Below are 25,228 nucleotides of genomic sequence, written 5' to 3' on the forward strand. Positions count from 1 at the left end.
TGGACCTGACCACAAGGTGCAGAGGTGTGCCCTGCATTGCCAGCTCCTCACAGGGAGTGCTCCCACACAGCTCCCTCGATTTTTAAAATGCAAACAAAACCAGACCCAGAAATTCTGCTTTTTCTTAGAGTGCCACAAACTGTACACCAGAGAGGAACGGCTCACGGAAGGGAGCCCATAGCTGAGAGCGCCAGACATCGTGGGAGCCATCCACCCCCTCTTCAGCGTAATGGGAAACATCCTGTCAGAAACACTCTCTGCATTTGGGTTTTTCTTGAATTAATTATCTGTAAGTGGTGACGGGCTTATCCTGCTGGGAGCCTGCGATTCCTTGTTGGTATTTACCGATGTGCTCGATAGCAGAATCAGGATGGTCAAAGCTCATCAGACAGAAAGCACCACGGCTTCAGAGCGCCAGGCTCAAGTCTATTAGGGCTGCTCCCTCTAGTGGGAAAAAGTACTTTAGCAGCAAAACCCCTCTTTTTCCCCTATTTTCTTTTTCTAACTTTCTTTTTCTTTTTAATTGAAGAATTCAAGTTTTCCAGATAGTGCAAGACATGGAGAAGTTCCCATCAGACAGTAAGTGAACAAACACTTCACTTTCCCAGCTCTTGAGCATCAGTGGTTGTTGGAGCTGGAGCCCATCTGATGCAGGTCAGCAGTTACTCCTCCAAGGTGGACCCTTGGCAAGTGTGGGACCCTTGGTTAGTCTTCCAGCAGTCCTCAGTGTATGCCATAGCTGTGTTTGGTTTTGATTTTCCACTTCTTATTACAAAAATAGGACTTACTATAATCATAATATTAATGATACAAAATAATTGTTATAATTATATACTTTTTGGCAAATTAGTAACACAAAGCATCCCAAAAGACCCCATTGGATTAAAAAAAGGTGACGATGCACAAATGTTAAAAAAGACAAAGTCCTTGTTAAAAAAGAAGGAAAAGCAATCTGCAAATGAATGCATTTCTGTAAGGCAACACGTTACCTTTAGTTTTCCATTTAGATTTAGGTCATATTCCATTGTTGTTCAAGAAATTGTTAGAACTTGGCTTGCTTGAGCTTATCGATGTGGTAACACAGTTTCAGCGCAGGTCCCAGTTTCAGCCCCAGGTATTTCATGATCATGTCACTTTTCAGCAGCAACAAAGCATTGCCATCAATCTCCTGGTTTCAAAAGAGAGAAAGAGAATGAGAATATGTTAACCCCCTTCCAGTGCTGTGTCCTGACACATTAAACAAGGTGAATCAGAAACAGCATGTGTTTTAGAGTAGAGCTAGCTGAAATGTCATGCATTTTGAAATTTCATTTAAAAAATTGAAATCCTAGGTATGACAGAATCAAGCTCTAATGGAGGGTTTAAGCAAGTACTACTTTTTATTCTTCAAGGAGTATAAGCTCACCTCTGAATCTCAGTTCCGGCTTTGTTCCTGGCTGTCTGCATGTTTCACCTGTCTCTAGTATACTTATATCCAGTGATGTATATGTTTCCTTTTCTTAAATTGAGGACAGTAATAACTTGCTTATTTCATTGGATTTATTAATAAAATTTCTTCAAATTCAATTTAAACCTCATGTGAGTGGTGGAAATTACCACCAAGTTCAACTGTTTATCCTAGACCTTGGCTGGCTTGAAAACCGTTTGAAATTACTGGCTGTACTGAGCACAAAGTAGCACAGGTGCACAGAGAAAACACATGTTTTACCATGGAATGTAAAACACAGAAGCTTTCAGTTCTCCTGTCCTTCCTTGGATACTAAGCTTGTCTGGTTTTTCCTGACTATATTAGTGGACCTCCTAAAATATATTACCTGTCCCCACAGTCTCCACCACACTTAACATACGTAGAGATCAGAGCTATGATCACTAGAGCTATGTATGTGTGTGTACATGTACACACTAATGCTGTATATATTGTATTCTGCAATTTTGATGGTCATATCTTTCCTCTGTGATCCATTACTTACTAATTAAGCAATACTATGGATCCTCATTTGCCCTGATCATTATTATTCCATTCAGTAGGTGATTTAGCTGATGAGCAGTTAAGGTCACTTTCTGATTAAATCAATCAATTAATGCTCTTCTTTTTGCAACCCTCACTTTATCCTTAATAGAAACTGTCTTCACCTTACCCCTCTCCTTCCCATTATTTTAAGGAAGGGAAGGGAAAGAGTAAGTATTACATGCAGTTAATATTTGCTTAAGAAAGAAAAAACCTCTTGTAACTGTGGTGCCATAGGGTAAAAAAAGTCAAGGGTTTGGTGCAGAGGCAGCTGTTTCTAAATGTTGAGTTCAGCATTTTATTATTTCTTTTGTTATTACTGTGTAGGGGTCAAAATTAAACTCCATGAAAAGAGTATGCCAGAGGGAGCATTCATATCCAATTAAATATCCCATATTAGCCATGTCCTGAGCAGATTGTTGGCTTGACTTCTCTGCAGTATTACTGTGTCAGCCCTTTTAAAAATAATTTAAAAAGAAGGATACTATAGCATGGTCCCCAAATCTGCAATAGCTCCCCCAAAAGATCTTGAACTAGGTCTGGAGCTGGTAAAATTCAATACCATCAGTGCAATGAGCTTGTTTCACATGAGCTGAGACCTGGCCCACTGCAAGTTAGAATATTGCAGGAGATTGTTGTTATCTTCCTGCAAGGGAGTGGACTCAGCATACGTATGAGAAGAATGAAAGTCCCCTTCTTCATGGGTGTTTAAGCACTTAATTCTGAGTGCAGTCAAAGAATTCAGGATCTATAGCCTGGCTGTGATATATATCACCCTTCTTTTGTATTGTGCAGTGTCATGAACAGACACCAGCCCTGGCAAAGCCACCATCTGTGACAGGGAGTGCAGCTACTGGCAGCTCTGTGGTCAGTGCTGAAACACTCGGAGATGGAGTTCTAGAGAAAGATGCACACTCGTAAGTCTGATGTCTAGCACTGGCGGAGACAGGTTGCTATCTGAATAAATTGGATTAATTATGTTAAAGGTTTTTGTCTCCTTCATACACGGATTTGCCAATCACTGGCCATAATTAAACTGTCAGACCATAACATTCCTTCGATCCCTTCCAGCTTCAGTTTTTCTACCTGCTAATTCCCCGTGTAACTCTTTCCCCTCCTCCATTTCTCTTCCCCAGTCTTTCTACTAAGTCTTTCTTGCTGTGAGAGCACTGCATGGGGCTCTCGCACAGTGCTGCTATGAGGTCCTGCCAGTCTGATGGGTCCTTTGCATGAGACCAAAAGATCAATCAGCTACAGGCTCAGCTCTCCTTGGCACACAGCCCTGCCGAGGGAGCAGGGAGCATCAGAGGGGAGGTAGTGGGCAGTTTCATGATCTTTGGTGGACTCTCTTGAGAGTCGCCTGTGACAGAGCTTTTGGCAAAAAGCTCCTGCTCCTGGTGGGAAGAGCAGAGACAGAGCCAGGCCATCCTGCAACTCCTGTTGCAGCAGTGGAAAATGCAGGCTGCGTGCTGGGAGAGCTGGCTCCAGAGACTGTGGACAGCACCCAAATTGCTTAATGTAGCACTGGGAAAGCACACTTCCTGCATGCAGGATACCTTCCCCAGCCTTTTCTTTCAGGTGGTCCCACCACCCTCTCCCTCCCAGTGTCATAGCTCAGATGAGCTGATTGCCAGTGCAACGATTTTAAGGGATAGCTGGGCCTTGTCAATGACAGTAAGTGCTTCTAAGTAAATTATGCACCTGCTGCATAGAAAGATTGAACATACAGGAAGATATGGCTAAGGTTAATGGACTAATCACTTGTCTCTCACCCCTGGGGTCTCCATGCTAATCCAGATGAGATTTGAAGGCTGAAAAATTGCAGGGACATATATAACTCAAAGGCGTAATTGAATTGAGTTGTGTGGTATTCTTACTCAGGATCTTACACCTATGGCATATTTTACAAGGAAACTGATGATAAGTAGAGGCCATGGGTGCTTGGTGTTCAACAAAGGATGACAGGGACAGTCTTTAGTGGCAATTTAGCTTGATCTCTTTGGTCACAGAGCAGCTGTGGCATACTCAAGTGCAGTTGGTCCATGGCTGCGTGGAGCATGTCACTGCCCTGTTGCTAGATAGAAGCATGCTGTGCTGTCCTTTTCTACAACTGGAAACTAGTCAAAAATGGTGCTTTTGCATTGTTCATATTAACAAGCTCAACTTTAAATGTTTCCTTTCTTTGGGATGTACCTATATGCCTCAGATCATGGCAATTCTCTCTCTCTTGAATGAAGTTTTCTCTTGATGTACAGACCCTTTTGATAGTCTCAAAAACTCATGAGTTTAACGCAAGTTCCTTTAAATCTGAAGGTGGCTTGTTTATCTGCCTGGTTACCCACATGGCCAATATAGACCATGTTTTCATTATCAGCTTACAAGGCAGATCTGACTTCTCTGCAGAAAGCAGGGAAAGTATGCTGGCATCTGACCTGTAATTGCAGATCTGGTCCTAGCACCGCTATGCATTGCCTGCTCTGTTGTTTTCATCCCACTGGCCTGTCTAAAGAATGGAAGATGTCTTCAAGACCTGCTTAGGGTGAGCAGACAACCAAGCCTGTGTTCATCTTTGTTTTCATTTGCTCCTCAGCTACCTCCTCTTCTCAGTATGTGGAAACCCTGCACCCAGGATGTATCTGGAAGTCCACCAGTTGTCGCCCTGAGCTCTTGTCCACAGCCTGCATTCCCACCTGTTCCTGCTGGCACATGAGCAAGGACTGCTCATGGACCTGGTGATCGAGCCCTCTCACTTGCTTTGTAAGCTGAGGTGCTGCTCAGGACTCAGGGCTAAGGAGTTCTTCTCATTAGACCTAGGTCGAGGCATTTACAATCCAAAGTTATGACCTCCAGCTGAACACAAGCAAGTCCTTTTTAGGGTAAAATTAATTTTCATAGCCAGACTGAATTGATCATGGGAGATGGAGGAGGAAGCTGAAGCTGCTATTAGACACAATGGTGCCAACTCCAGGTACAGCAGCAGAACAAGAAACTCTAGATCATGTGTCTGTTTACAGTCTTCCCCTTTATCAGTTAAGGATAATATCATTTCCACCACTGGAGACTGCCTAGCAAAAACAATCATCATATTCTCCAGTGAGTCAGTAGGTCTGTTAAATTTGGTTATGTAGTTACATAATACTGAGGGGAAAAAGATTAAAAGCTTAGCTGTTTGGGGTTTCTCCTGCTAAGTATCTGGAGACGCATAAAAAATGCTCTTCAGAGAAGAATCATAGGTATCCTGGGAAAAAAAATGTCACTGAGATGAGGCTTTTTTGTGCCAATCTGACAATGAAAAATGAGCAGATCCCCAGCACTTTCTCTTGGGCTTAGCATAGAAACAATTTACACTGATGTAGTTGGGAACACATAGTGAGCTTTTCCTAAAGACATTGTTAGGGTCCCCCCATTAAAGAATAAATAGCATAGAATGGAATGGAACAGAACAGAACAGAATAGTTGGAAGGGACCCACAGTGATCATCTGGTCCAAATGCCTGACCACTTCAGGGCTGACCAAAACGTAACGCATGTTATTAAAGGGGCATTATCTAAATGCCAAACACTGACAGGCTTGGGACATCAACCACCTCCCCAGGAAGCATGTTCCAGTGTTTGAACACCTTCTCAAGTGGTAAGTAGTATTTTGTCAGCCCAAAACCCTCTTGTAGTGCGGAAGTCCTTGAAGGGCCCTGTCTTCAACCTGTCTAAACACAAACACTGCCTATAGCAGCCAAAGTCAGCTGAGGGGGTGTGTGTGACATGTACTGGCTATCTCTTGGGACTGGCCATGCACTTGGCTTAAATTACCCAGAAGTAGTAAGAACAGCCTTCTACGTACATGTTTTCTGAAGAGCTCCACGTGGGGACCTAAAGCATGAGGATCTGCATCCTTCACAAACCAAACCACGTCATCCACTGTCCAGGTCAAGGGATTCTTGCTTGATGGCCGAGTTGCGTCTTGCTGTTCTGGTGAAGGACTTGAGGCTATCGGTACAAAAAAGCCCACAACAATGCATTACAATAGCACACAGCAGTTTCCTTGGTTCATGAGTGTGCAGGGGTAAGTCAGCCTCACTGCAGCATTGGACGTTGGAACTGTGCGTGCAAGTATCAGCCCGAGATGGGGACAGAAGGGGACTTGGAGCAGTTTCCATTCTGACTGCTTATCAGGAGACACAATCCCAGCTGGTGAATTGCGTTAAAAAACATGAAATCCTCAGGTTCCTGCTGGGGAAGGAAAAATGTGCCAGCTGCCAGGCTCTTAAACGGAGCTGCCCTGCTGTCTGATCTGCAAGCAGCAGGGATCTTGGCTCAAGAAGACACCACCCTCCCACCTGGAGAGAAAGTGCTTCAGCACTAAACAAAGAAGTTTGCCATTGAATATGAAGGCTAGAGGATAAAACCAGGATTTAGCAAACAGTTTTTTTCTGTGCATTCAGATATTCAGACTTATTGCTTAAAGGATGGTTTCTAGTCCGTATACACCTAATCTTACACTCTCATGAAGCTGATGGTCCCCAGTGAATGCCTATTTGGAAAGCTACTAAAACACGTGAAGATGTGCATTGCAGATGTGACTTTTTAATGGTATAAGCCCTGGATGATTTAAGGTCACTTCGGCTTGCTGTAGCTTTAAATCAAGTGAATAAAGGCACATTGGAATGAAAGTGCATTTATGTTTTTATTGCATTTATGTCTCTGCAGATTTATAAATCTCGGCCTCCACATGAATATAATTTGCACCCCACTGATGCTGCTTCACTATTACAAGAACTGTATTATGCTAGGTTACAGGAGAGCTGTTTAAATTTGTTTATATCCACACCAAGCAAACTTTGCATTAGTAGGTGGCAGCACACAGAAGTATAAAATTTTACTTGTCTAGACCTGCTTCTTTCTTTCTATTAAGGCCCAATTTTTAAGGAGAGAGTTGCAAATGGTAAGCAAGCAGACATTACAGAAGACAAAAAAGGAAACCGAAGAATGCAAGTAGAGAGAGAACGCAGATACCTAAACTGGAGCCTGGAGAAGCCCCAGGTAGCCAAGAAGGCAATCAGAGCTGCTGAGGAGAGAAGGGCTGAGCTCTCCAGAGAAATATTGGTCTTATACAGACAAATGAAATGTATGAGAATCCCCATGAGTGACTCAAAACACGATCCTAATGTGTGAGAGCAAATGTAGTGGGCTGGGTTTGTGGCTTATGTAGATTGTCATTCCATTGACTTCAGTAGAGCTGTGCTGATTTATATTAGCTCTGACTCTGCCTATAAATGCCAAATAATGGCTCTATGTGCATATTGGCCCTTTTTTTTCTTGCCACCATGCTTATTGTGTGGTATAATGCAATAAGGTATATTTTGCAATTACAAAGGATGAACTCCAACAGGCAGCAGTGCTATGAATGTGCAGATCTGGTCGATGGGCTTCATAATGGGATGTGATGTAAATATCATGATAATTACACTCTCATTTGCTAAGTCACTGTTCTGGATATAAAGGACAAGGAATAGCCGCAGGTCCTCTTAATTAGACAGCGAGGATTGGTGTTCGTATGGACTCAGGCGACCCTGGGCTCCGCTCACAGAATAAATGCAATACACAATGGTACAGACACCATCTGGAGCTTTTGGCATGAAATGATGAAGACAAAGAATGCAAAACGAGCAGGGTAATCTTGGCCAAGCCCTGGATCATCAGTAACATCGAGTAACTTTCTCAGGGACAAGTGGGAGAACTGAGACTTGTCTTGGAGGCAGAGGGGCGAATATTTCTCCCCTACCTGCTCTGCCAATGGTCTGGATGCCAGCTGTTGTGTGGAGATATTGGGCACCTCAGTACCTCAAAGTCAAGGTTAGGGAGAACACTAGGCTTTCACAAAGCAGCTGAAAGTAGAGTCGGGGAGAGAAAGGTTTGTCTGTGCCTAAAGGATTGCAGAAGTTTCTATGTTACTGTCGTAACATGGTTGGGGCAGATGTTTTGCCACTACTGAGGATCACAATTTTCCCCTTAAATCTGTATGAATGTAAGGAAAGCCCAGGGGGCTTAGCCTGGGATTTGCACCGCATGCAGAGAGATCAGCCCCCAGACCAGTGACTCCTGCCTGCAACCTGCTGCTTCCAGAAATGCCAAGAAAGGGCAAAGGGGAATAAAAAGCTTTGAGAGCAGTTGGAAGCTTTCACAGGTATTGGAAGTATCTATAATGAAAGGAAGAGGGGATGAGAAGAAGAGGTTGAAATAACAGGGGAATTCTATTCAGTCCTTTGCAATCTAGCAATCAATAGAAGAAATCTAATTTTTTTAAAGACAAATATATAAATGACCTTTCTAAAGAAATTGCATGACTAGAACTCTGCCAGGCTTTAGCAGGTGAAGATAATCCTCTCAAATCCCTACCAAAGCTATAATATAATAATATAAAAACAAGAATTGTGTGTGGATACTAACTCTTCAAAGGTTGTTTCATCTTTATTTACCTGCCTAGAGACAAGTCCTGGATACTCTGCTGTTTTTTTTAATAAATTAAGATGTGTTATTTGAGTTGCGTGTAAGGGCTACATTTAAATGTTGTTAGTAAAATGGGGATACCACTGATTTGCAGACAAATACCTGGAACACAGTTTGTAGCTGGGAAGTCTGGAAACAATCTGTTTTTCTGTCTCTCTTAAAATGTATTTTACTGTTTAATTTGCTTGACTTTTTAACATCGTAGTTTACATATCTAAGTGTAATTTCTCTGTTTACGAAAGAAAATGAATCATTTCACTTCTATACAAAGGCATAGGGTTTGTTTCAATAGCATCACTTTGCTGGAAGATTATATTAAACATGAAAGTGTTTGATGGCAGCAGGGCAAGTACTATACATTTTTTCTTATCTGAAGGTATTCACACTCAACCTAAGAAGTAGATAAATGAGGAATTCTTATGTCTCCCGGGTATCCTATGCCATCCTGTCATCAGAATTAATCAAGATGATAATGAATACTCAGATTACAAAGAGATGGGAGTGCTCGCGACCAATAATTATTTTTAGAGACCATAATCTAGGTCAAATCCAATTTCCTGTTTTTGACAGGTGGCAAAAATTTTTCAAATTAATGGAATGGGATATGGAAATTTAGGTAATCAGAGGGAAGCACTTCCCCCTCCTCTGTGAAGCTGTGTCAGGAAGGAGAGGGCAGAGGTTCCTCTGCAGGGGAAGGTCTCCATGCATCTCGGTCAAGACCATTGCCTATGCAGAAATGACTGGAGATACCAGGTCTGTGGCTAAAGCCCTGCAAAGCCAATGGAAGGATGTGGCTTGGTCTAAGTTATAACCCCACACAGACTTTTCTCTGCCCCCCACCTCTTCCTGAGCAGGAGAATGGAGAAGGTCAACAGCTGAATGGCTGCAGAGGCATGACAAGGAGATCCAATGCTAAAATGGAGCTAAATCTGCAAAAGAAGGAAAGATAAATAACAGACTCCCTAAACATGTTCTTGGCAAACAGAGCCCAGAAGGAGTATGGTCATTGATAGATAAGAGTGGAAAGGGAGTGACAGATGAACTTTAATATTGCTGCAGGCCTAAATGATTTCTTTGCCTCAGGGGAAGGGGGTGGGAATGAAATTTTAAAAGGCTCTCTGATTGCACTGAAGCGGGTAATAAGGAGCAGCAGATCTTCTGAAACTAAGCAGAAGTAGCAGACCCTCAAAGGCGTAGAGAAATGGGAATTGTTTTCAAAACAAATCACCTCCCACTATAAACAAAGACAGGAGTAAGACTTCACAGCAGAAGACACTTTCATAAAGGCTATGGCACATCAAACAGGAGAAGAGGACAGGCTTCAGAAAAGCAGGTGTGAGGAAGAACACAATTACTGGATATTCATGATGCAGGAAATGTTGAGGTCTGAGAAAAAGATTGGGCTTAGCACATCAATTTGCACTGGCAAGCACTTGTAGGAGATGCCATGCACCACCAAGCAGAGCTTTTGTCCCACCAACAAAGCGACTGCTCATGCTGCTGGCACTGTACACGTGGTGCAAGAGCATCACCCTGCTACATGAGATGTGGCCATGGGCTGGCATTAAATATTTATTTTGTTTTTTCTTGTTTTGCCTCTCTTTTGCAGGGGAAAAAAAAAAAAAGGAAAAAGGAGAAAAACACCCAAACAATCAACAAAAAAAGGAAGAAAAAAAAAACAAAGCAAAACCAAAAGCAAGCAACTCACTGAAAGCATCGAAACTTTCAGGCTGTAAATGTCCTAAAAAATTAATGATCATGCTGTGTTTGCCAAAGACGTGGCACCCAGCACCGAGCCCTGCAATGCCGTCAGCAGCTCCTCTGCCAGTGCCCTGGGGAGGTGGTGGATCTGGCACCCGCAGGGTGCTTTCAGCATTGTTCTGAAAGAAGGGAAACTTCAAACCCTGCACCCATAAATGTTTAGAGGAAATAAATGTATTAGCAAGCAGGATTGCCTCTTTAACAAAGGCCCTCAGGTGATAATAATTAACTGATAATATTGGATAATAAAATCTACATTAAAATAACAAGCTACAGGGCAAGGCTAAGGTTATTACATTATGGTTGAACACACAATTCTTCTTAGTTGGAATAAAGGCTTTGTTTGTTATGTAAGGAGGCTTGGAAAGGTTTATGATGTCCTTGACTGTTCCTTCCCTGATTTAAGAGCTTCAATTTGGCAAATGATGACAGGAAAGTGCATGTTTATCTGTTAGCAGCCCCAACTGGCTTTCTGAAATGAGATTTTTTTTTTTTTCCCAGAATTTTTTAGCATAATCATGGAGAATTAGGCATCAAGCTTCTGATTGCATTAATGAGAGCTTTGAGGTTTAATCTCATCCATTCCGCTTGAAAGACATGTTCCGCTATGCACTGAGATATGTTTTATGGTTATGGTTTTTTCCGTTATATTTGCCCACCATGATAAATAAGGCAAGCTGTTTTCCAAAACTATCCATAAATGAAGAGGATTGGTTTGAGGTTTCAGAGAGAAATTCTTCCTCTTTTTAAGGAGTCCTGCCCATCCCTGCCTTGTAAGTATGCAAACTGAGAAAGCTAAGAACAGATACTGGCATGCACCACTTACTCATCCTTACTTACTTATGATTCAGCAGCATATAAATTATCCATAGAAAGAGGAAAAACAGAAACATTGTAGTGAGAGCACAGATTCCAAAGACCTTTGCAAGACAGATTTTTGCAAAGCCAGCAATCAAACTTCAGTGTGGCTGCACTAAGGCCAGAGGGATATGTATTTTTAAAAGTCTGGGTTGCCAGTAAAAGTGGAAGCAGCATGGTGGGTGAAAGAATTGATAGCAGTGAAGAAACAGGGTGCCTAATTTTAAGGAGGAGCAGGCAATGCTTTGTAGGACTCTGCTGTGGGAATTCCAGTGTTACAGAGATGATGTTATTGCAAATGGAGTTGGAGATGAAACCAGGCTGTGATTGGAAACAGCACGGTTTCTTTAATGCTAGAAGTGATATCGCAATGAATCTGTGGGCACCTCAACGTCATGGATGTTACTGTGTTGCCCATCACAACCCCTGAAAACTGCCTGGCTGTGTCCAAGAGCAAATGCCTCTTCTCTGCCTCAGAGGACCCAAATCCTGCCATGAAATGCAGGAGAGTCTCTGCCGGAGTCTTCAGAAGGCAGTCGAGTGGGTCAGAGGAAATGTGATGGATGGTGGTGGTGTCACAACAGCATGCTAACTTTCTGTGCTGCTCTACATTGGTGGGGCACATGCTATTCTCCCTGTTAGATACCTTGACAGTGAACCAAAATGCATTTGCATGTACCTCTGTGGCAAACCCTAATCAACAATGGATGATAACTGGGACTAATAAATTGATAATAAGTATAAATAAGCAATATCAAAGAATTCATAACCATTTTCATGATGTTCACTGCGTAACTGTCAATTTTAGGAATTCTTTACTGTTGAGATGGCTAAATAACCCAGAGGTCCCAGAGGAGCTAGTCTATACAAGTGTCAAATGCTTGTCACATAAGAAACACTAAGCAGTTTTGGGATAAGTCCTGTTACCCCAAACTGTATGTAACAGCTTAAATTCACTTGTAACTGTTTCAGAAATACCCACATGTCATGGATATCTCGTTCAAAAGCAAAATCAATCTCTTCTCCTTTCCTCCTCAAAGTGCTTTAATATGTTTTAAGCTAGAGAAATATAGGAACCTGCAAAGTCTATTGCATGGACATTCTATGACTTCTCTGTTGGTTCAATTCTGGAAAAAGGACATGCCATCATTTAGGCTTTTATTTTGTGAAAAATGCAAATTTTGTTGGAAGCCATGATAAGAGAGATGGAGCTGTTTCCTGAAACTTAGGTTCTTGCTCAGGACCATAATGAGCTTTCACAAGACATTGGCTGAGGCTGGGGAACAATGACATTCTAAGTCGGAAGCAAGAAGGGAATGTAATGCAGCTGAGCAAGCTCAAGGGGTTCTGATTTTAAACTTTCAAACCCTTGATACCAAGCCTTTTCTCCACATGACACGTTCTTAAGCATGGGCATTTTGTGGATGCTGAAAATGTAAAAAGTATTCAATAAACCACTGAGTGACTCAGGGAAGAAAAATCTATGAAGGGTTGCTAAATATGAATCCACCACCTCTGTTTCAGGAAGTCCTTGAACCACAGATATCTGAAGGTGGATTGGGTAGCGGGGAAGTACCACCATCTCCGCACTTACCTCTTTCCTGGGGTGTGCTGCTGTCTCATGCTGGAGACAGGATGCATGGCTAGACAGACCTTTGCTCTGAACTGCTCTGACCCTTCGTGCGTACTGCAAAGAGGTAATGACTGATCCCAAGCAGAGTGAGACAGATTTTCAAAGTGAGCAAGTAACAACATTGTAAAATCTTGGCTCCTTGCAGCTGCCAACTAAAACACTTGACGAAAGGGTCCCAGTTCTGATAGGAGGCTCAGAGGAAGCAGTGGAAGAAGGGAAAATGAATCCTGTGCACAGCAAGCCTCTTTGTACTCCCAGTACCTGATTACGCCAGCCTGAGAGGCACTGAACAAGATCTGAAAGAAAGTGGCTTTTCATTTCCTCCTCTTTGTACTTTAGGCTACCAGTTCTTGGTGACAACCTTTTCCAAGTTGTTTGCAGTAGTGCAATTCTGTACTATCTACTCTATACTATCCACTTTGCTTTAAGTTGACTGTAAGTAAAGGAAAAAAGTATTATGAGAGCCCAACACCTATCTGTGTTCTGTATAATAGAGTAACACAGGGGTAAAACAGGGAAACAAGTGTGCAAAAACAATAGCAAAGTGAATAATGGGTTTGGGTAGGTATTGAACATTTAAGAAGGCAAACATAGGCAAACAAAGAAATGCAAGGATAAATACTGGCAATACACAATTTTGATGAATAATGTTCTAAAATATTAATTAGTGAATGTCTGGGAACAAGAAATAATAGAGACACTGGGGAGGTGAGGGATGTGAAGGAATTAAGCAAAGATCTGCAGCTACTGGAAAGAGGTTCTGGAGTGGCTACCAAGCAAGAATATGCAGAATCACTTGCAGTTTCCAGGGGAAATGCAATGGTAGAAGGACAGTGTAATGAGGTGATGGCAGACAAAGGGGCTGGGGGAACCAGCAAGACTTCTGCAAATATATCAAGATTAAAAAAAGTAAAACCAGAGTGACAGTAGATTCTATTAATAAATGAGGAAGGCACAGAAATTAATGACTTAAAAACGGCTGAGATATTCAACTCCTTTGTTAGATCTGTCTTGAAGATGAAAAATGCATGAATGAGGTTTGAATAATTAGTAAGGGGTGAAGACACTGTTGGAATCACTACTGATAAAGACCTGTTAATGGAGAACTTGGAAAATGCAAACAGAGACAAAGTTAACAGAAGTCCAGGGAATTAGCTAACGTGTCTGATGATCCAAGAAAAAAGAAAATATCATGGCTAATAACGAATATAGCTAATGGTCACAGTGATTGACCCAGCAAACATAAATCCTACAGATTTATGGACAAATATACAAAGGGAGGGAAGAAGGGTTGTTGAATGCAGGGATTCCCATGGCATCCCTTGAATTTGCAGATAAACTTCTTGTGACTTTGCTTCCTGAGGGATAAAAGAGCCTTGAGCAGTGAGCTGGATGATTTCTAAAAATACATTTTTTTCTGGGCAGTCTTTTTCAAGCAAAAGAAACCCTTTTGCTAAAATGCTTTGAGGTGAGAACTAACATTTGGATTTGCTTGGCATCGTATCTTCTACACAGTTGGTGTCACACAAATAACAGGTACCTGTCTGTAGGCAGTATCAATCTTTGGGAGGAATGCCTTATATATTAATATTTATGTCTGCAAATTGATAATAACAGTTGTGATTGCCACACAATTATACGTAATATATGTTTACACAATAACAGCATTAGAAAACATTCTCCTTTTTACTCAGTGATGAACAGATTGATTTTGTGTTTACACAGGTTATTATTTGTCCTTCTAAATGGAAATGTGAGTGTTCTGGATGGATGTCAACCCAAACCCACCTCACTAATTTTCTTGTGGAATCTGGGAGTGAGTTAAGACTCCAGCATGGCATCAATATAGCAACACACATTGTTAAATTGAAGATATGATATTACCACTTCTGTTTCCTTCAAGATAGGTCCCATTCCTTGTTGGGCTGGAGGTTTGATGATGCAGGCCAGTAGATGAGGACCCCCCTGAAGACATCTGGGCAGGACGATGGCTACAGGAGGAAGAGGAGCCTCCAGCAGGACGTCCATCTGCAGGACTCTGCCGCATAGAATACATGGAGCCCATGCAACTGAAGGCAGAATCGGCAGGATCCACACTATACCGCTTCAGGTTTGCAGGATCAGCCACATAGTCCTCAGGTGTGAATGTTTCTGCTCAGGAAGTCAAGACACAAAAGAAACATCAGTAAAACAGAACCAATTTTAATTAAGACTCTGCATAAAAAAAGATTATTTATGTATTTGCCAAAATGTCCTTTTTTTTTTTATTTATTTTTTTTGGCAAAAAGCTTAATTCCATTTTCAACTTTCAGTACAGACAGCTAGCTCTGGGAGGGATCCTTACTGAAAATTAATAAATAACAAAGGGAAGCACAGCCAGTCAAAAATCAGTAGGATCACAACTGGGGTACTACTATGGCTTGATGTGACTCATCTGTCAGCTCATGGCAATATTCTCTGTAAAGTACAAGGACACTGATTGGCAGGTCCCATTTGCCTCATGGTGCTCCCCCAATACCACCGAGTCTGGAGGACTGTGCAGCTATTTTTTGCTCTGTCTTTCATTTAAACACATGGAAGTTGAAAGGAAGAAGGCAGAGGAGGACAACAGGACAGGGAGTTTGTTGGGTTCATAATGCCTAGCAGTCAATAGGAGGGAGTGAGGTAATAAACCAAAGCGTTCTGGCTGCAATTGCCAAAATTAATCAGAAAATATCTTCAGCTACAGACATCCATCAGACCTGATATCCCACAAGGAGAAGAGGCTTGATGGCTGATGAGCATACCCAAGGTTTATCCTGGGCAGAGATGTGTGAGTGAGTCACTCAGACTCAGCTCCTGTTCAGACATGTGTGATGGCATCATAGTCAACTGCAAATCATTGCTCCAGTTCCTCTCCTCTGTGTTGCACTTTGGAGACTGTGTAGGAGCTAAATACTTTGCTTTTCAGACTCCCAGTTTTGCACTGTTTTAGAGACCTATATTCCCCATTGTTTGGCAGTCTAATGCATGGGCTTGAGGCAGGTCTAACCCCAGGTTTTGCAGTATAAAAGCTTTTTTGCCAATTCCCCTCAGACCTAGGTCCAGATCCATCTTGTTTTGCTTTGTGGACTGAGACCCCTATGTCTGTGTCATCGTACTCTTCTGTACAGTCTCAGTCTCATCCAAACAAGCCTTGATATCCAAGCTCCTTCCTAGTTGCTTTTTTTGTCTTCACAAAACACAGTCAAAGAAAGATCTTCATCCTCCTCATTCCCACTGCTGTTCTCCCCAGAAAACCAGCCCTCCCCTCACCCAGCCCCAGGACCCTCTCCACCACCACCATGATCACCATCACCACAGGATACAAGCAGAGCCCCTAGAAACCTCTCTGAGCTCCAAACCTTCACGTAAACCCTGCAAATACTGGCAACCTGCACTTCAGAGATGCCCACTGTCACTGCGCAAAACAAGGTGCAAACATCTGGTAGGCAGGGACCCCATAGATTAGAAAAGTGCTTCCCGTTGCCCCATGACATTTTTTGAGCTCTTGAAAACGCCACTTTCCTCATCATGCGTAGTCGCCTTCCAGAGACATCTGAGCAGGGTGAAATTACCCCTGTGGTGTTACACATCTCCTTCCCTGCCTGAGCACCATTATCCTCCTGATGTATCGGGCAGCCTTATTGAGTAACAGGAAGAATTTATGCTGTAATTTATGTTACAAGACCCAAACCCCATTGCTAATAGATGTTGAGACTGTGTATAATAGTTTTCCTTTTAATTTATGTTTTAGTCTTTTCCTTTGAAAAAAAAATCCCTTGGCAGCTGTGTACAGAAGTTGATGTTAAACAAACATGATTTAGTTTGACAACTCAAATACTCAAGATTTGTGCCATGCCAGCATCCTGCCTTGTGTGTCAAGCCACAGCACAGATTTTTGTTGCTGTTGTCTTGAAACTTTTTCCCATTCTGGGCCAAGGCTGGGCTTGCCATAAGCCAAACATCAGACCAGAAGGACAGCTGTAAATGTGAAGTTTCCTTGCTTTGGGCACTTGCCTTTGCAACTGCGAGTAACTTTCCTTTAGCACTTTTTTTTTCCCCTTAGATAATTTGGATTCTTACAGCATGCATTCAGGTATCCTGCTGCTTTCTGCTAAGGTTTTCTGAGCCCAATTCTCACACAAATACAGATAGGGAGTAATTCAATTGACTTCAGTGGAGTTCAGCTACTGTAACACTAGCATAAGAGAAATGGGAATCAGACGCTGAACCTTTCTCCCTAACCTCCGACAGATGCCAAAATTGTATAGCAATTGAGCTAAATACCTTGCTTTTCAGACTCCTCCCAATAAACCAAAGAAAATCCAATCAAGCCTCCTCATTCAAAGAATTTAATTACTGTGTAGAACACTTGCAATAAAAGCCTCTTACGCATAAAGAAGACAGCTTTTTCTGCAGCATCCTGCCTGCACCACATGGAATAATTACGCCTCTTGTGAATCATTACCTCTTTATTCCAGGAAAAGAATGCTCTTTTAATACGATTACAATATGAAGAAGACACAGACTATCAAAAAAACCAAACAGTGTATTAAAAGAGCCCTGCGAAATAAACAGCATACAGCTTTTATTGCTATGGATATAAATTGCTCCAAAATTTGTGAGCATACACCAGGGAATTTTTGACTTATGTCAGAGTCCCTCAGTAGTCTCAGTGAAATAAGACATGCGCAGGTGATCCCTGTGGATGGACGCCCACAAGTTGTGTATGGCAAGGAGCCAGACACTGCCAGTTCTCTTCCTGACCCTGCCTCACACTCTTTCCTTGATCTAGATCAATTTATTCCATGTCTCTGCTTTGGGCTCCAGATTGGGAGTAATGGTGCCTATTGCTGTGGACCAAGCAGGAGCCTCCATCCATTACTGTTTGAAACATGCCACAGTGGAATGTGCTCTGGGAATTACAAAGTCCTACTCATATCTTCATTGACAGGAGGTGAGCAGGGATCATCTCAAGCAGCCAGGTTTCTAAGCTCCTCATCTTCAAGTTGACATGAGGAGTCAGTGATTACAAGACCAACTCATCAGAGTCACCTCCTCCTGACCAAAAGAAGCTCGTGATGAAATGCAGGTCACAATTAGCTTAGGAAAAAGGAGACTGTGCATTTAAGTATGTATGGTTACAGGGTTTAAATCACACAGTTTTGAAAGGTGCTGGTCAGCTTCTGTGCTCCCTGCTGAGCACAGGCTGCTTTGTAAAACTGCACAAGCTGGTGCACCTTGAGCAACCCATGCCCTGCAACAGTCTGCCCACTCCAGGAGAGACCCACCACGTGGGAAGGAAGAGGCAGGTGGGCCCAGGAGACTTCCAGGGTACAGAGAGATCCATTATGCCCTGTGGGGTTGACACAGTCCCTGGTGACACTTCAGCTCAGGAGGAGACATCTGCATTTCATGACACCCCTTCACAGCAGCAGAGAAGGAAGTGAAGGTGACTGGGGACAGTCTGTATGGGTTCACCAAGAATCAGTCACACCTGACCAACCTGGCTGCCTTCTATCATAAAGAAATTGGATTTGTGGGCGAAGGGAGAGAAGTGGTTGTTATTTGCCTTGGCTTCAGGAAGGCTTTCAACATGGTCTCCTACAGTATTCTTGCTTCCAAATTAGAACATTATGGCTGGGATGAGTGAGAAACTGGTTGAATGATCATGTTTAGTGGGTAACAGTTAATGGGTTGTATGGAGGCCAGTAAAAAGTGGGGTACTGCAGGAGCCTAATCTGTCTTCCCACCTGAACTGCCCTCTGATCCTATGACTGACGTCTTCTCCACTCCAAGCAGCAGCCATAGATGGCAGGAGAGGACCATGGCAAGGGCTCGTGAGGGATTGTCCAGAGTCTTTTACAATGGCACAGAAGGCAGAGGGAGGGACAGGCTTCACTGTTCAGAAACTACAAAAGACTGTGGAAGGTCTTTGTGTTCATATTTCTCCAGCTCCTTGTTAGTTTGTACCATGAAAAGCTGCATGAGCTGGGGTTCCACCAAAATGTGTGAAAATATCTGCATTTTGTAAGCTCCCGGAAGACTTTGTAATGTGCATGGCTTTCATAGCTACTAATCCCACTTCGACCAATTAGGGAAAAACATGTTTTCTAAGACAATAAAAGAAAACATAACTCTCTATTGAAGTTTAAAATGCAACAGTTTCATAAATCTGTAGCTTAGCGCTTCTGTATTCTGTTGCACTTCTGTATTTTATTTTCTAGATAGTCAGCAGAAGGGCAAACACTAGTAAGAAATTGATACACAATGTTTTAAAGCAGGATTTATGAGGAATCTGTTTGGGCCTTTGTTTTAAGCACAGTAGTGCCCATTACAACTGTTCACCTCCCTGAGATGCTTTTCCTTTCCGTGAATGGTCCACAAGAACTAGATTGAAAAGCCCAAGGTGGTTACATCCAGCGCACCTTAAAATGCAGCAAAGAGGAGAGAAAAAAACCCAACTGTTTTCTCAGTTAAAAAAATCACATTTCTTTAGCTGAGTTTCTTCAAAGTAACAGCCTGTATGGTTACTAGCCAAGGTCCAGAAGATGGGTCAGGTCAACTGAGAGTTAAACCAGCATGAGAACCTGCAGCTCAGCTCACATCCCAGCTCTGCTGCAGACCTCTGGAGTGACCTTGGTCAGGTCATCTCTGGTCTCCAGTTCTCCATTAGGATGAAGTAAAACACTTGTTTTGTCTCTCACATCTGTAACATGTTAAGTCGTTTGCCTTGGCAGTATCTTTATGCAGCTACAGTGCACCACAGGGTTGTATACTGCATATGTGAATGCGGAAAACGTACAGTGCACCTCTGCTAGCACCTGGGGATAGACACTCCAGAGAGACAAAAAAAAATGATGCCTTTCCCATTGTGCATTAGGAAAGTAAATGAAAATCAATTTTAAGTCAAGCTGGAAATGAAGAAGGGCATATACCAGGAAAGATGATCCTTAGTTGACATTTTCCTGAACAGATCTAATCTCTCACTTTTTCTTCTTTATCTTAAAAAAAACATCAAAACCCCAGACAAACGTAGTCTGCTAAAATCTCTCCTATAGATAAAAGCTCTTTCTGCATTCCAGAGACACTCTCTAGTCTGTGTTCTCTCTTCTCCTCCCAGACCAAATACACCTTCTGCCACTTTCCTCACCCACTGCTGCTCCTTCATCACTGCTCTTGTTACATCCCTGTCCTGGTTTTGGCTGGGATATAATTAATTTTCTTCCTACTAGCTAGTACAGTGCTGTGGTTTTGGCTTTTGTCTGTTAATGTTAATTTATTTGCCCCCAGCCAAAACCAGGACAATCCTTCTCTCCCTTTACCTGTTTTAGGCTTCCTTCCCTTACACCCCCTACCTGCTCCTCCCTGTGTTCTTCCCTATAATCTCTTCCTACTGCTTCTTCCAGCATATTCCCACTATCTTGCTCTTGCTCTGATGCTGCTTTTCCACACCAGAAGCAGCACCCTTTTATCCATTTTGCCAGCTATTTTCCTGTCTCCTTTCCTATTTTCCCTCCTCTCATCCAGCTGACCTGCATAGCCATTTCTTCTGCAAGGCTGTTCTCCTTCCATCCATCTCACACTTCCATTCATCCAGCTTTCCCTTTCCTGATACCCCCTTGCCTTTCTTTGAGTTCATGCCCAGATTACCTCTTGGACAGCAGAGCCTGAGGTTGGGGCCATGAAGTGGGACCAAGGACCCTGTTCCCAGTTAACAGCCATGTCTAACACCACCATGGAGTGGCTGCAGCTGAGTGAAGGTTGCATGGGGCACTGATGGAAACCCCAACCCCACCTCTGAGCACGCCACTGATCCCCAAACCAAGGGGTCCTCTTTTCACACACTGGTAGCTTCCTGGGATAACTACCCTTCCTTCTAGGCTAATACTTTCGTGTCATTTCATAACCTTTTACTCCACCACCTGCAATGCTTGATCATTTGTATTTGCTCTAATTAAATTCACCATTAACTTCTTTTCCTCACAGTCAGTATAGATTTCTTTTTCTTTCTTTTCTGTTCCCCCACTTTTCCTCTTTTGTGTTGTCTCCTATTCTTCATATTGTTTAGTGATGTGGTTTGCTCTCTGACCTTTCCTGTACCTTTTTAAGTGCTACCATATATTTTCTATAATGGGTTGACCAGATGTGAACTCCATATTTTAAGAGGCATGATATCATAGCTTCCTCAGACCTCTCCTCTCTCCCAGCCAGGGCCAGTCTTTTCTCATCTCCCAGTCATTTTGAGAGGAGCCAGCCATACTGCCAAATTCCTATTGAGATACTTCGTTGTATAGTTTTAATCTTCACCTGTATTTTATAGTTCCTGTGCTTGGCTCCAGTTCCCTGCACAAGGACAGCATTTGCCATTGGGGGGGCGGTGGGGGGGGGGTGGGAGGAGGCAGCTTTAAGCAGCTGTGGAGGTTAGAAACCCTGAATCTCAGCCATCATGGAAAGAAAAATAAAAGCAGGGAAACACAAAAAGCAAATGCAGAAATGCAGATAGAAATACTTCAGGTGAGTTTAACCATCAGGCTGGTGTAAACCAGAAAGGGAGAAAGCACAGAAATCTAAACAGTTTAAGAGTGTGAAAGATGTGCCTTGGTTCTGAACTGCAGTCTTTGGTTTCAACATCAGCTCTTAAAGGATCAAAAAAGAACTTCTTCTATGTCTGCCAAACAGCCTCACATATTTCTGTCCAGTCAGAAATGGACCTTATCTTCTTTGTAGCTTGAGCCTGCATGCATCTATCTAAAGAGAAGAGCTTCCTGTGACGGATTAAGACTGTGCAGCTCTGCCTGCTGCAATTTATTCTGGGATTAGAGCACCAGCCCATTCCTTTCACCCATCCAGACATGGAGCGCAATGAAAATATGTCACCCCTTAGCAGGCGTTTCCACGCTGTGTCAACCCCACCCTCTGGTGCATGCATCTGCACCCCGCACAGCTGGACAAGCAACAGACCTTCTCCACACCAGCCTGTGGCTGCTGGTTTGGCCGAACAGGGAGAACATTACAGGGAGTGACATCTGGTTCGTGGCAGCAGTGCCAAGCTGCTCGCTGCTTGCCAAGGCAGAGTGGCATTGAGACACATCCCTGAGGAACCACAGCATCCCTGAGGCTGCTGCGGAGAGGCAGAGAGTGATCAGGCAGCCCAGGGCATCCTCCGACAGCAGTTCAGGGCTGTCATGCCTGTGTTTTTCAGTTTATGGGATAACTTTTGCATGGGTTATAGGAACATGTAATTGCATCCACTGAGAAAAAGGAGGGAGATACCAGTCAGTCAGAACAGGAAAATGTAAATAAGCCTCATCCACTTGTGAATGTAGATATTATGAACACTGAAACCATGGTCACAGTGTGGAGATAAAACCTGCAGTGAATTCTCTAGGGCTTAGTATGAAGCTTTACTGCACCATGTATCATCTCACTGTGTCCTAGCTGCTAAAACATATTTTGCTGTAACTGGAATGCCAAATCCCCCAAGGAGAAGCTGCCAGTCAATTAACATCAAAACCCTGAATTTTTTAGAGAATTTTCCAAAACCCATTGTTGTCCTGATTGCAAAGACTTCAGCATAGGCATTTTTTTTTCATTATTTTAACAATTTCCCTTGAGTATTTGCAGCCCAGAAACAACCGCATTGTGTTTAATGCAGTAGAACCAGGGAATGAAACCAGCTGGGAACAGATCAACATAGTTTTATTGTCCAAAATGAGTAAAAAGGTAGAGTAAATTCACAAGCTAGCTGCTGACAAATATATTATATTTACTAATAAAAGGTGCTCATGTGTATGAATAACCCATAGATGATACATATATGTATAAATATATATATAAGTGCTTGGGGATGATTGAGTCTTGTGTCACAATGGAGAGATTTCAATTCTATCTTACAGCATAGGCAAATTGTTTAGGCACTGCATACCCATAAGTGAGGGCAAAGAGATTTCAAGGCATAGGGATCCAGCCTTTAGAAAAAGTCTTCCTTTAGCCTCTTCTTCCTTTTTTCAGACCTTCTCCTCCATTCTCTTCCCTTCTCTCTTGCCTTTATGTTGTACTGAAGTGTACATCATGAAAGGGAGATTTGTCAGGGTTGTGTAGTTTTGTGTCTTAGCACAGCAATAGTTCTGCACTGGTAAAGGGAGATGGGAGAGACTGCAATTGATCTTTCTTGTCTCCAGCTTCTAGCAGTACCTAGAGGGGCTTTTCTGTCCAAGCAGTTTATAATACACACAGTATGCTTATAAATCAGCACTGATATAAGTCACAAAAATCTGTATACAGAACAGACTAGGTGAAAATGACTGTGTCATTTGAAAATTCAAGGTGTTATGTACTGGGATTCTCTGCACTGAAGTAGTTAGTGCATTTCTGTTCTGCTACCATCAAAATGAATCTCCCTGAATTATATTGCTTAGTACTGGCTTAAAATACTTAACAGCAAATTTTTGTTTGAAAAACAAATAATTTGTCTACAGAAAAGTGCAGTAACTGCAAAATAAGCTGTGTTTGCCTGTTAGTAACTAATAATCTCATCCAGAAATTAGGTAGAAAAAATATAAAGCATGAGCCTGGGCATGTGTTGGTATGTAGGTATGAGGTCTTTCATAAAGTCTTTGATTTGTTTCTCCCTGCCCATTGCTGCACCTCAGCTGGACTTTCTGATATTTCTTCTGGGATTTCTTCTGCCATATAAACACAACATAGCTGGGCACTAAAGCCTTAGTTCTCTTTCACAAAACCTTCCTTTTCCTGTCTTCTCTGCTGCTGCTTCTGACATCCCTGGCCAATCTCAGTCCCAGCAGCTAAGAACTCACCAATTCCCCTTCCTCGGGTCTGTGAAAAACACTGCCTTGTACCTATGACAGACCTGGTGGATCAGGCTGGCTAACACACATGGCGCTTGGATAGGTTTTCCACCATCAGTTCTGGCCTGTGACCTGCCAGTCTTGCTGCTTGAAATATGTATATATTGGATGGCAGGTATTTGTATCAATATTTAAAAAGTTTAGGAATGCAAATTCCTGTTTCAACTTTAATTTAAGCTATTTAGAATCAAAGCCTGGATTCCCAACTTCAGACACTTTCTAAAGGAATCATGTAGCTGTGTGGGAAGGTCTTAACAAGCTAAAACAAAATTAAAGCTAAACCAGAGTTACCTTCAAATGATTTACCTGACCAGGGCTCTAAAAGAGCGTGCATGCTTCCTCCATGTGACTGTAGTACATGCAAAGCTTGAATTAAATACTTATATCCAGTGGTATTATTTTCTGTAGTGGGTATGATCTCAATCATCATGCTTCATGCATTTATGCCCATCATTTCATCCCTTTCCCTTATGCATATGATTTGATATGGAAAAACAAAGCATCTTTCCTACTTTAAACTTCATTTCACAGCTTAGCTTTCTCTTCTAGCCTCCATGGCTGCAACCCAGGCAATCTCCAGCACTGCCAGTGCCTTTGCATGGCTCTGAGCACATCTTGGTCTGAAGGACAGAAGGGCCTTTGGGCTTCTCCTCATCCACTGCTGAGAGCAGAGTGCCTACTCCCCCTGAGGGTAGCTTTTCAAAAGAGATGTATTTTCTTGCACCATCTCAAGACTGGAGCTAATACAGCCCAGCAGAAGGTGGGAAGGAGGATTTCCCTTGGCCTGACTGCCGGAAGGATCTGGTGCTTCACTGCTTAGCATCCACAGGGAGATACAATTTCATAAACTTAAAGGAATAGAAAGGGACTCCTTATTTGGGGGTTAGTAAACAGTAATCACACAGCTTAAAGGTCATAAGGGTCAATTTATCCAATTTCACCAACTCTGTAGAGTTCAGATAAATTATATTTCAGATTAATTTCTTCTCTTCCATCCATCTCTTCTTTTTCTTCCTGCCAGGATTTACCTCTTACCATACATTTCATTAGTTTGTTCTGGTCTGGGTTCAAATCACCTGAATGCTGTCTACTAACACCCTCACGAACCCCTCCACAGGAGCATTGCCTGGCTGTCTCTTTTCAGCTTCCTGCTTTTAGTTCCTAATTCTTGTGCAATTTTGAACTGTTCCTGTCCCTCCCTAGGTTTCTGAATGACAACATGTGGCTTCAGCTGCAGCTACCTCTCTTTCTGTTCTGCCACAGTTATCACTTTGGATACCTCCTTCCAGAAAGCCTGTCCTGGGGATGGTGCTCCAGCTGCAGGCAGGACCCCAATGTACAGATCCTCAGTAGGATGCCCTTCCCTGGGGATGGCTGGGTCGGGTCTGGAAAGGGAGAAGGCACGCAGCCTGCTGATGGATGCATGGGCTCCTGCATACATGAAAGGAAGGAAGGAATGCCTGCAGCAATCCCATCCTTTCTGCTCTACTGCAGGTTCTGCCATCAATTCAAATACCCCAAAGACCAGACAAACTTTTTATATTATACTTTGATGTGGCTGGATGGCTTGTGC

General features: G+C 42.7%; 1 protein-coding gene across 1 annotated transcript in view; it reads right to left on the reverse strand.

Annotated features, from left to right (window-relative positions):
• Positions 1-478: 478 nt before the first annotated feature.
• The window catches only part of SCML4 (Scm polycomb group protein like 4), a 69,454-nt gene continuing 44,704 nt past the window's right edge, over positions 479-25,228 (reverse strand). The window contains exons 7-9 of the mRNA XM_062624841.1: positions 14,648-14,914; positions 5,846-5,991; positions 479-1,168 (exon numbers count right to left, since the gene is read on the reverse strand). Coding sequence (XP_062480825.1) covers positions 1,043-1,168; positions 5,846-5,991; positions 14,648-14,914 — 539 coding nt within the window. The 3' untranslated portion in view covers positions 479-1,042. The remainder of the gene's footprint in view (positions 1,169-5,845; positions 5,992-14,647; positions 14,915-25,228) is intronic.

Source organism: Pezoporus occidentalis, unplaced genomic scaffold (assembly GCF_034315485.1).
Source record: "Pezoporus occidentalis ecotype Australia unplaced genomic scaffold, CSIRO_AGI_Poc_V1 ctg109, whole genome shotgun sequence".
Classification (NCBI taxonomy): Eukaryota; Metazoa; Chordata; class Aves; order Psittaciformes; family Psittacidae; genus Pezoporus; species Pezoporus occidentalis.